Source organism: Sturnus vulgaris, chromosome 7 (assembly GCF_052056855.1).
Source record: "Sturnus vulgaris isolate bStuVul1 chromosome 7, bStuVul1.hap1, whole genome shotgun sequence".
In the NCBI taxonomy this organism is placed as follows: Eukaryota; Metazoa; Chordata; class Aves; order Passeriformes; family Sturnidae; genus Sturnus; species Sturnus vulgaris.
In genome coordinates, this window is record NC_142249.1 from 21,064,802 (window position 1) to 21,077,175 (window position 12,374).

The 12,374-nt window shown below is 37.4% G+C and overlaps 1 protein-coding gene across 1 annotated transcript; it reads right to left on the minus strand.

The window, feature by feature from the left end:
• Positions 1-750: 750 nt before the first annotated feature.
• Positions 751-12,327, minus strand: PDK1 (pyruvate dehydrogenase kinase 1). The gene is made up of 11 exons (XM_014880165.2): positions 12,083-12,327; positions 8,867-9,008; positions 7,343-7,414; positions 6,636-6,820; positions 6,251-6,340; positions 5,910-5,987; positions 5,245-5,321; positions 4,474-4,572; positions 3,430-3,540; positions 2,163-2,276; positions 751-2,032 (listed from the first exon to the last, which is right to left on the minus strand). The coding sequence occupies exons 1-11, from the start codon at positions 12,213-12,215 to the stop codon at positions 1,892-1,894; spliced, it is 1,242 nt and encodes a 413-aa protein (XP_014735651.1). The 5' UTR covers positions 12,216-12,327; the 3' UTR covers positions 751-1,891.
• Positions 12,328-12,374: the final 47 nt, after the last annotated feature.

Genomic DNA, 12,374 nt, shown 5'->3' on the forward strand with positions numbered 1-12,374 from the left:
AAACCCTTGCTGTAAGTTTCAGCTTTAGTTTAGGAAAAGCAGTAGCTGCAAGTGTCCCTTCCAGCATTTGTACAGGCCCCATTTTACACAATGTAACATTTCTCACATCCTGTTGCAGGGCCAAAGAAGAGAACAGCTCCCAGTTCCCCTCACTTGGAGCCATGCAGATTGAAAGGTGTGCCAGTTATCACCTTGGATCCTTGTAAGGAAGAAAAATAGGGGCCTCAAGGTGCCCACCAGCCTGAGTGGAATAGGTAACCCTACTGTTCTGGTGGCAATTAAGATACAATAATCCTCCCTCCGACTGTCAGTTTAACTGTGTATACAGCCCAGTCTGTAATGCACTTCTATTAAAGTTGTCTACATTAGCTTAACCAGGGTTTAAAAACATGTCATTGTTTTGCAGAACTTGGCTAGGGAGGTAGCAGGTGATGAATCTGGTTCAGCTACAAATAGAGTAGCAGGACTTCAATTTCCAACATCCCAACCATCCCCTTCACTTGTGGTATCACACCTTCTGCTCTGTGCAGAGATAGTGAATTAGCAAAAGCTAGGCTTATTTTTTCTGAGGGGGATTATGTATGTCTGCTGCAGAACAAAACCCACATAATTACATGCAGTTCAATTAACTGAGAAAAGGATTGGTTGTCAATGGCTTTAACTTAATCACTCCAAAAATGTTCAGGAATGACAGGGATTGAGGTGCAACACAGATTGCATATGATTTGAACAAAGCTCGTGCAGTAGGCATTAAGTTGAATTCTTTATTAAAAGGACTCTGCATCTGAACTGTAAGCTTCATTCCCCTCTCTATGTTCTGATTTGTCTTTGACTGATTAACGTATTCTGGTTATCATGTTTATGTTATAGTGTGACTACAGTTACTACAAAAATGAGGCCAGAAGCTTATCACAAATGCAAAGGTATTTTCATAAACTGTTAATTCCACTTATTCTTACTCCTGAGAAGGTAGTTTATACTGTCAAAGTAATAGAGATGCCCTATTACAGACATATTTTAATAATCTGTTTATTAAAATAGTTTCCATTTACAGCTGTACCTGACATACCCAAGTCTGAGATCTTACAAAGGCTAGAATGTTGATACTGCATTTGGTATGACCTCCAGAAATACAGGCAAATGCAAGACAACATTTCTCTACTGTACACAAGCCAGTACTGTTTTTAAATTCACAATGATAAGGGCAAGATAAGTTTTTCACATCTATTATATATTCACATTACAACCAAAGAAATACAACCGATGCGATATACCTGAGATACATTATACCAGTAGTAGCTGTTAAAAACGATTTTTAAAATTTTTATCCTTCAGAGGTGTGATTTCTACAGCTGAAAAAAAACCCTTGATGTAGGCAGTGTATGTAGGCAACATATCTAACTTCACAAAATTAAGCTTCAGCATGCTTAAGATAAAAGTAAGTGCCATACAGTTGCAAAGGCAAAACAATGAGCTTGATATTCCTTACACGAGTTTTTCATTAATCTGTAGAATTGTATAATGGAAGAACGTTCGAGTGAGCTTTTTCAATAATTTTTCTAATAAAATTATTTTGTAATTATACAAATTAATACCAGATGTGATAGCTGTTGCATTGATCCCTATAAAAACAAAATTTCTGCTCCTTTGACTTAGCTCTGAGAGCAGTCATAAATAGAAACAAATTAAGTATGACCTTTCCTTATAAATGCAGGTTTGGGGGTTTTGGTGGCTGTTGCTTTTTTATTTTCAGAAGCCTAATTACACTAAACTTTCTGTTAAACCACTTAAAATTAATGTATCAAAAGTGGCTCAACATCTTGGTATAAATCAGGTCTTCTAAATTCCCTTTGCAGACAAACCTACTTCTCAGGCGCAGCTGAGGAAAAAGCTACATACTGCGAAAAGTGGTCATGTCCTTTGGCTCACTGCTTGGCACACACCAATCATCAGCTTCATGGTTTGCTTTATAATGCTTCCAGGCTGCTTTGTTGTATACAGGGAGTCTTTCAATTGATTCTGTTGATAAGGCCTGTAAGGAGAAAAGGCTGCAGCTGATGATTCTTTTAAAAGGAAGTTGTCCTAACAGAACAAGGGAGTTCCATTAGCAGTTCAGATCAGAGTTGCTGATAAATGTAAAATGGTAGAGTGTTACATCATACCTTGATGTAAATAACTGCATCTGTACCATAGCCTTCTAAGGAATACAGTTTCAGGTCTCCTTGGAAGTACTGTGCATACAGACGTGATATGGGTAAGCCATAACCAAATCCAGCCTGATCAGGAGAAAAAGTATACTTCTGTTAATTGCATTAATCAGTGGCATTTTCTGTTTTAACTTTATAGGTAAAATAGACAAACTAAGCACGATGTTTGACAGTAACAGGCGTTCAGGCATTAAATATTTTGCCCGCCCCTCCTCCCCCCCCCACCCCCCCAAGATATTTTATACCCCAAAACCAGAAGAATGCATGAATGACTGTGATTATGAGAAAACTGTTTGATTCCTTTGTCATGCAGGGCTGGTAGATAACACTTCCTGTATTATGGCAGCTTTTAGAAGAGATGCCATTAGAGAAAACTCTGCTGTGCATGGCACCTCATGGAGCTACTAATCTTAAGTACTCAGTGTTCTGTCAGTGTATATATAAAATGTTCAAGACACAATGTCTATGCATTTGCAACTTATACTGAAATTCTACCAAACCCTGACTGCAGTAGCAGGACAGAGCCCTAGAGTGTTAAGCATGATTTTTTGTTTAAATACTAAGTTTTAGAGGTAATCTCTCAATGAGCATACACAACACTTCTCTGTAAAGAGCTCGTGTTTAGTGAGTTGCAGAGTCATCTACATGAAGAATTACATATATTTTTAATGATGTAATGTGGGAGAATAAATGCAGGAAAGCTGATCAGATATTCTAATTTCTGAGAGCTTAGACTTTATTTCTTGTGCACTTACTACATTCACATGAGACCAGAGGGGATTCTTCATATGCCTTCTCACATCTATGTACCTTCATCCTTGCTAAGGGTTGGTACAATTGACTACACAATACAAATGAATTATGGCCTTGATCTAAAGTCATTGCTGTAATTATTCTTGCTTTCATTCAGTGGCTACAGAAATAATTCTGAATCCTGCTCTCACTGCAGTATGTGCAGCACAGCTAAGTATTCTGGTTGAATTGGCTGATCTTTAGATTTAGTAGTGAAAAAGAGAATCTTAAACAAATTTAAATCATTTTTAGAATTTTATGCCATTTTCCAGTTATTTTTTGAAAAATACTTGAACTAAGCTTGAATTAAGTAAAATTTAAATATAACTCAATGTAATATCTATAAAATCAGTATTTCATAGCTTTGGCTGAATGTTTTTTGTGACAATTAGACCTATCCATGATTCCAGGGTATAAAAGACTTGCATACCAAAGGTGTAGCTCGTGATGTCTCAACACGAGGACGTGGTGCTGTTGAATACATATAGTTGAACAGCCTGTCAATTTTCCTCAGGGGAACACCACCACCACGGTCACTCATCTAGAACAAGAAGGAGCATTTAGCTTTACATCCCTGAATACATTTTTATAAAAGACAGCTCCTGTCCAACAATAAGCCAGAGAAAGTTACAATAAAGTATTATTTGAAGCTGTCCCTACTAAGTCACAGATTTTCTTTAATTCTCATCTTCAACAATGACCGAAGAGAGATGAATCCTTCCCTTTCATCCCTTATCCAAACCATTAAATAAAATATTGCCATAAGAAGCATTCATAACCTCTTGGAGGAAAGGAAATTCTGCTTGAATTGTGCATTGCTTTTATCTTGTTAATAACACACTTTTGTCTGAAGTCACTATCTATACCTTTCAGCAAATACTAGGTTTTCTGTGTATTTTATTTCTATTCCTCAAGAATACTGTCATTTAAATATAATTTACTAAAACCTATGACTTGAAGGAGTAAGTCAAAGGAGTTGTTTTACTATAGTTTAGTTAGACCTTCGAAAAAGCCAGTGCTTGCAGTCGGTCTTTGAAGTCAAACATGGATGTTGTACAGAAAAAGAAGAAACTGCAAACTGTACTTCAGTAGGTTTGTTTTGTGTGTAATATACAATACATATTTCCCTTTCTTCAGTTGTTCCACACCTGTATACTATGTCATTGTCACTTAGAAAATGTCAATGTTACAATGTATAAAGATGCTACTTCATTTTTAGTCTTGGTTGCTTCTAAGCTAGGCAAGACATGAGCAAGTACAGGATGCTATTGCAGAGCCCTCAGTGTGACGGCAGCCTCCCTTCATGAGGCAGCATGTGAAATTCCATACGGGGTTTTTAACTTACATACGTCATCACATATTGATAGAACCAATCACCAGCTCAAGTTAATAATATGCTACTCATGACAGGAAAAAAAAACCCTACTCAAAATAACCTTTAGAAAAAATTTAAAATAATTGTAAAAAAGAGTACCTTCACAGTTAAATCCTCATTTCCCAACGTGATGTGTACATGAATTGCAGGATAAATGCAGTGATCAGCATTATGTTCCATGGTGGCTCTCATTGCATTCTGTAATTTTCAAGTACAACTTAAATCCTATTCACTTTGTACATTATCTTAAAATATCAATTATCAGTTATTTTTATCGTGTATTTAAGAATCAGAACAAATGTATATTTGTTTAGAACAGCTTTTTTATATTCCTGGTTTATACAGTATCAGTATATATTTAGTTTATTACAATACAGAGACTTCAAATATTTAATTTTTTTAAAGGAAACTCGAATAGTTTAACGTACAGCGTTTGTGTTCGAGAATCCTTTATAATGCACACAGTACGTGCAATATGACGTAAAGTCCAAGAAAAGTCTAGGACTAAACTGCTTGAGGAAAGCTCTCTAGGACCTGTTACACATTTTACCAGATCTGAAGATACACAATTTATGGGATATCTTGTTCTCACTTGCTTTATTAACTGTCTTCATACATTTTAAGATTTAAGCTGTCTATTCAGAAGGTGGCTAGGTAAAAGAGATACATCTTCCAAAGCTGTTCATTTTCTATGCAATTACTGTTTCTCTAGTAGTACAGGGTAACTGTGTTGCTGCAGTCAAATGGCAAGAAGTTTGCACTTGCAAAAACACATGCTGTAATCTAGAATTGGTCCAAGAAGTAAAAGCAATATAATCTCGGTAAACAAAGCTGTATGAAAGAATTGTAATTAATGGTAAGTGCACAGACCTTGAAAAGTTCAAAAACCATGTGATAGAGATGTGATGGCACATACACCACTTGCATGGGCTGTCCTGGTGATTTAACTAGAGAGAAGAGAGTCTAAATAACTAAATAGCAAATGAGATGTATTTTATTCATTCCCATAGTAATTCAAAATGTAAATCTGCATTGTTAAATTTAAAAAAGGAAAATTTAAACAGAAATTCTTTGAAAAACTGTATGTTAATCAAAAGTCATAATTGAGATTTTCAAATGTTGCTTGCTGCTTTAGAAATTAATCTTAAAATCTTAATCTTAAAATAACCTCCTTATAGGTATCATAAATATGGAATGGAATGTCTTGTATAAATCTTTAACGTGTCACAAGAAATGCAGAGAGGGTGAGATGCAGTAATGTCAGGTGAAAACATACGAAATCTTAGTGAGGGAAGGAGCCTGCTAAAATATGTTATATCAACAGCTATAAAATCAAAATTTCTACTCATGTCAGTTTTCTGATTAAAGGGAGGAATGGGGAAATCATTCTGCCAGATTTTAAAAAAGCCCAATTTATGACAGTAGATACAGAGAACACATGAACTATTTGAAAAGCAGAAGAACATTTCACCACCAGCTCCTTTAGAAGAAGCCATCATGATGTTAAAAAGCATGCCTTGTCCACATTCACTTACCATTCAACTCTTCAAGGATAAGTTCTGGAGAGCTCATGTAATATAAATCACAAAGTCTCTTAGCATTTTCATAGCCATCTATAATAAAAAGCACAGGAAGTTACATTCCCCGCCCCCCCCCCCCTTTTTTTTCTCCTGTAGAGTCTGCCAAAAAAAACCAAAATTTGAAAGTACTGTGTACTGTCAGGGAGATTTGTATTTTTTCAGAAAAACTGCATTTATAGGAAAAAGAAACAAAATTGTATTTCACATCAAATAGAACTTCTACTGCAAGTAGGAAATAACAAAACAATATATGCATATCAGTTTTCAGTGTTCTTGTTCTTATCATCTGAATTTACCTCTAATAACTTCAACAACATTGCAGTTAGGATCGATGCTTCCAATGTGTTTTGGATGAGCTGGATTAATTTTCCCACCAAACAGTAAAGCTGCAAAAAAAGAAAACATCATTTAATATCCAGCATAATTTTATAATTTTAGCTTGTGTCTTCGGTTTAGCTAAATTAAAAATTTATAGGCAATCTATAATTTCAGTCCTAACCATACTGAAAAGCCTACTATTACCAAATATTTTAGGAATTGTATTAAGAATAAGATATAAATGGCAAGGCAAATAGTATACGCCTAAGCAGCACCTTATTACATATTCAGCACTTAAACATTAAAGGAAAATACAGTTGATATGGTACAAATATTTCCCCTCCTTTCAACGCTGGCACTTACAGTGTTGATTAAGGAGCATTCTGATTGAAATGCGACTCATGTAGAAGCGGTCTAAAAAATACTGCACGTTCTGTGAGGTCACTGGATCAATGCCAAAGCTTTCCTTGTATTCTATTACTCCTTGAGCCATCGTAGGAATTACATCATTGTGGCGATTCCGGATTTTTATCACAGTATCTGTAAAACTAAAATGAATACGTTGTTAGTATTTCACTTTCAAGGGAATTTAATACTCTGGCAAACAGAGTGCCTGTCTACAAAAATGAAGACTTACATACAAAAATATCACGTTGGCCTACTTCAGTAAGAAGGCAGGTCAGTCTTTACAGCATATTTCAGGTGACTAGCATTGAAACAATCAGTAATCCACTATTTCGACTACTTATAAATTTATTTATTTATTTATTTTCTTGATCCTGCCAAGAGAAAGAGAACACTGTGCCAACTGTTTACATGCAGAACAACCCATGCCTGTCAAGTGGCACTTACAGTCAGCCAGCACTGACCAGAGCATTCTATAGAGTGACATTATGCTAAAGTGCTTAATTTCCTGTTTGAATGTACCTTCCTTTTAGGGACAGGGGATGACATTGCTGCAATTCTTCTGTAAAGATCTGAGATAGGAAATTTTTTTCAGCTGTTGTTTTCTTGCCAGTTCTACCATGCAATATTAACAAGATACAACATAAATAACAGCAAAACCTTACCTGTGAATAGCCCCTGAATCTTCTGAGCTTTTATCCTTAAAGTCAAGAATCTCCTGAAGACTTTGGACATACCTTTCAATGAAACAAACAGGATAAAGATCAATTCTAATATGCCTTCCCAGATCTCTCTGGTTAGCAATTTGCAGTCTTCTGATGTTGCGGGTTTCCAAATCATTCTACCTGTCTCCCTGTGAATTTTGTTAGATTCCTTTGAATCTATTTATGATTTTTTTCTTCCAAAATTTCCAGAGCAATGAATCCCACAATTTAATTAGAATGCATAAAATATCATCTTTGTATTTTAAACCCAGCAGGTGATCACTTATTTGTAGCCCCTGCACATTCCTGTTACTAGAAAAATCTTTTCATTTGTTCATGATTTAAGTATTTCTGCCATCCCTTTCCTTAGATATGTATTTTCCAAGCTGAAGAATTCTATTTGGTTTCTCCTCACGTAGAAATTGTTCCAACCCTCTGATTATCCCTCTTGGTCTTTTCTGTTCAGGATGGAGCTGCATGCAATTCAAGGGAATAATGGGCTAACACAGTGGTACAATTATATTCCTCCCCATTTGTTATTTAGTTCCTAACACTGTTTTCCTTCTTGCCATCAACTGACATATCCAGAAAAATACTCCCAGTAGCATCAGAATTTATTCTTCCATTGTAAGGAAACAAGCACACAGGGAGAGGAGGTTCTTCCCTGTGTTCTACTTTGCAATTGCCCAAATGGAATTAATTTCCTATTTGATCAGTGTCATCTAGTATCATGAGAATGTAAGCATTTGTGTTTCATTAAGAGCCTTCATCTTCATTGATAGCTCTTTTCATATTCAGTCATCTAGTCAGTCCCACTTACTGGCAGATTTTGGCAGCTATCTTAACTTTAAAAGCCTTTACAGAAATCCTTGTGCCTTCAGCAGTTGCCAAGCAATCTCTTTTGTTTTGCTTTCATCTTTAAAAAGTTTATGCCTATTCAAAGACATTCAAATAATGTCTTTTTAACTTTAATACCTTCATGTTCTCTCTGTTGTTTTATGTTTTGGCTTTGGGAACTTCCTATTGCTTTTTCTTCATATTTTCTATACCTTTACTCTCAATCTGCAATAACCTGTCTTGTAAATGGTTTCTGCTATGTTGTGCAAGCATTTTGTGCCTTAGTCTGCTTCTGTTGTTTTCTTCAACCAGCTTCTTCACTTTTAGGTAAGTTCCCTATTAAACACTGTACTGGTGGATTTTTGTTTTTAAAAAAATAGTAATTTTTGATTCCTCATGCTTGAGTGTGTGCAATCCTTAATGATTTTTCAGTTTCCTTGTGGGTTCTCTAATTGCTCCTAAATGCTTTTTTCCCACATATGTAAATTTATCACACTGGTGTATTTAACATCTCAGTATAAATAAGTAATGTTCATGTAACAAGCCTATGAATGTTCTTATATTCATACAGTAGAAGAGAGTGAGTTCCTCCAACCTGTGTATATGCAGAAGGGCACCATTCAAGGAATGGAATGTCACTGTTCTTACCAGCTCTGCACCAGCTGAACTGAAGGTGTTCTTAGGAGGTTGTCTGGAAGCAAGCTTATTTCCTTCATTATGTTTGCCAATCTGACAGGCAGCTCTTGTCGCAGAAACATAAATGAAGTCTTTTCACAAGCATTTTCAGACCCTAAGATCAATATGACATCAGAATGAAGTCAATATTTACTGTAGAGAAGTACACAAACTTACTTTCTTGCATTAGAGGCCTACACCTTGATATCAAAGCTGACTCAGCCAGGCTGGTAAGCTGGTTTTCTTTCATGGCAGCAGCACACTTGTATTTGAAAATTTATCACATACTGAAACCTTCCTGTTGCAGTAATGAGAATCTTCAATATATAAATAGAAACTAATGCAACAGTTACAGACCTATACCATTCAACTTTAAATATGGCTTCTATCCATGTATATTGCTCATTTTATTTGCAGCAAACATTGACTCTAACCAGCACTGATCAAACTATTTCTGAGCATGTCAGAGAAGCTAATGAAACCAGCACAGGGAACTATTTATGAGAAGGATGCTTGACAAAATATCATAATCCCATACACCCTGCTTTTCATCACTGATCTGAGTGAATTATTGTAACTCAAACACTTTCAGAAAATAAATTCAGTAATATTGATCTCATTTTCAACTAAATCTGTTGTAGCTTAAATTCAGTCTTACAGGAACAGAAGTCAGGTGAATTAATTCACATGAATAGTGAGAAAGAAATGAAAGTAGGATAGCTACTCTGCTTAGCCATTAGGATACCAATACATTTAATTTTTTACATTTTTAAAAGCTAGAAATGAAAATACTGCTTCTTTTGATAACTGACCTGTCCTTTTGTAAGAACAAGTGTCATCTCTGGGGGTGGCAATTAAATGTAGTTATTAAAATCAAGACCTGCTTTTACTCCCACAAAGCTTGTTTTCCTAGGTGAGAAAGGTGGGTGCAGCATGGGGAAGAGACTAAGAAATGCTGTACTTCATTCTCAGCCAGACTTCTTTCTAGACTTAAAGACTGTCACGTAAACAGCATCTGAACTTCCTAACCTGCCCATCTGCTGCAGTGAAGCACATACTTCAGGTCTGGTGTTTAACAACAGGTATCTCCTAAAAATTAATTCCTGTGTTACTGCTCACTTCACTCCTTCCATTTGGCACAGGGAAGCTGGGGAAGAAGATTAAAGGAAGAGATGAGGAAAGAAAAAAGGAAGACTTAAACATGAAAAATCTTCACCACATTGAAATAGAGCCATTTACTTTAAAACATGCAGACTTGGACACATAATGAACTACACTGATGAAAGAATGTCAGTTAATAAAAAAGTAAATCATTTACAATAAATTCTTCCACAATGGCACTTAGCAGCATTATGCACTGTCTACATAAGACCTCTGCCTTTCATTCTTCTCCCTAGTCAGATTGCATTTCAGCATGACTGTTACTGGCTTTTCCCTTTTCTTGGGTAAAATTCCAAGAACAATTCAGATTGGAGGTATTAAGAGTGTAAATATAATCTTTAAATGCCTCATGTACTCAAAAAAAAATCACATTTTACAAAATAGTTTTTGTATCTGAAGGCCTTATCTTTGCAATCTTGGGTCAGATATGGAAGGCAGTATAGGGCAGGCAAATTGAACAGGCAAATTACTCTTCCCCTGTGCAGCTAGTCTATAGCTAGGCAAAGAATGGGTAAAACTACAGAAAATACTCTGATCTTAAAACCCAAGACCAGACCTAAATTTGCTTATACAATATTTCATTTGTTTAAGTTAGCTTTACCAGATTTTATTACTTCCTCTTTAACAGCTCTCACTTTTGCAAAAGGAGTAAAAAAAAAAAAAAAAACCTTAACGAAAACGCCATCAGATTATAATGTCTTATAGACAATACTGTCTCTGCCTTGCACTCTTTTTTACTTTTATTAATAGTTTTTACTCTCTGTGATTAAATCCTTAAGCAAAAGAGAGGGGAAAAAATATCGTAGGTTTTCAAGATTACTTTTAATTATGTTGAGGTACTAAGGGGAGAAAGGTAGCCTGTCTTTTGACACAAGGAAATAGTGTGCCTTGAAAACAAACACTAGTCTTATGGTAAGCATTTTGTCAGTAGTGGTAAAATAATACAGGTAGAAGTAAACTCTGAATTGCAAGATTCTTTGCTTAAAAATACAATAGCAACAGAATATATGGTGGAGTTCCTATAGGAATCTGGAGTTTTAAATGTCAGATTTATTTCATTGCCACAAGTGCAACGTTGAATAGATGGATGAAGTGACAGCAGATAATTGTGAGAGTGTCTTTGTAAGTCGTCCTGCTTATACAAAGTTTGGGGTTCTGGGATTAGTTCTCACTAGGTTTTACTTGCAAAACTATGAAAAGCCATGAAACTATTAACTAGTTAAATATATAACACATAACAAGTACGCACACCAAAAAGCCTTGGGTATTATAGAATGGCTCCAACCTTGGCCTTTGAAAACGTGTCTCAGTCTGACTTACACCTTTCTCTGTAAGGTCTTTGCTTTGAAGCAGAATAAAACAATTCCTGTGACCCTTTTTGTTTCCAAGCTGACAGTCAAACCTGGAAGCATTAGGAGTGGTTTTGGCACTGAGTGTAAGACTGAATATCCTGTTACTGATTTACTCATTTTCAAGACTAGATTCCAAATCCTCCAGGATGTCTCTTGGTGCCTGCATCCTGTCCCTTCTCTCACACACATTCTAGAACACTAACATTTGGGTAGGATGTTTCTGTAAGGCCCAAGCAAGTGACGGAGAAGTGATAAGTGTTTCAGCCCCTCGGTGCCAGCTGAGGCTGAACGCCTCATGTGTTTGGAAGATGCCTTTAAAAGGCTGCATGCTGCTTAGCAAAGGCTTAACCAGTCTCACCTGTCTGAGTCACCAGTTGTCACAGCTGTTCCCATCCTCTCCCCCCAATACTGCAGGTTCTGCAGGAAAACACCTAACTATGCAGGTGGCACCAAAAACTGGAGTTTTCAACTAAATTTCAACCTTATCATAGTTGCAGTCTCCGGGAATGAGCCAACTGGGCAAGAGGCAGAGCCCTTTTCTGCCAGAAAGCACAGCACTAACAGATAAGCAACAGCCGGGCAGCGCTGACGGGGTAAGGGGTCGTGGCCGTCCCGCTCCTCACAGGCGCCTGTGGGAGGGGGGGCAGTGGTCGAGGGCGGCTCGGCGGGCACTCACCGAAGTCCAGAAACTGCTTCATGGAGAGCGGCGAGGGGGAGAAGCGTGAGTAGAAGTCCACCTGCTGCGGGATATTGCTCGGAGAGGCGCTGCCCGGGGCAGCGCAGCGCAGAAGGGCGCGCAGCAGCCTCATGGTGCAGCTCCGTCCCCTCAACTCAGGCCGGCCCGGCCGCCATTTCCCGCCGCGCCGCTCCCCCGGCCCCTGCCCAGGCCGCGGCCGCCTCCGCCGCGCCGCCGGGAGGAGGTGCCCGAGGGGGGTGGGTGTCTCCGCCCGGCCCGGCCCCGCAGCGGC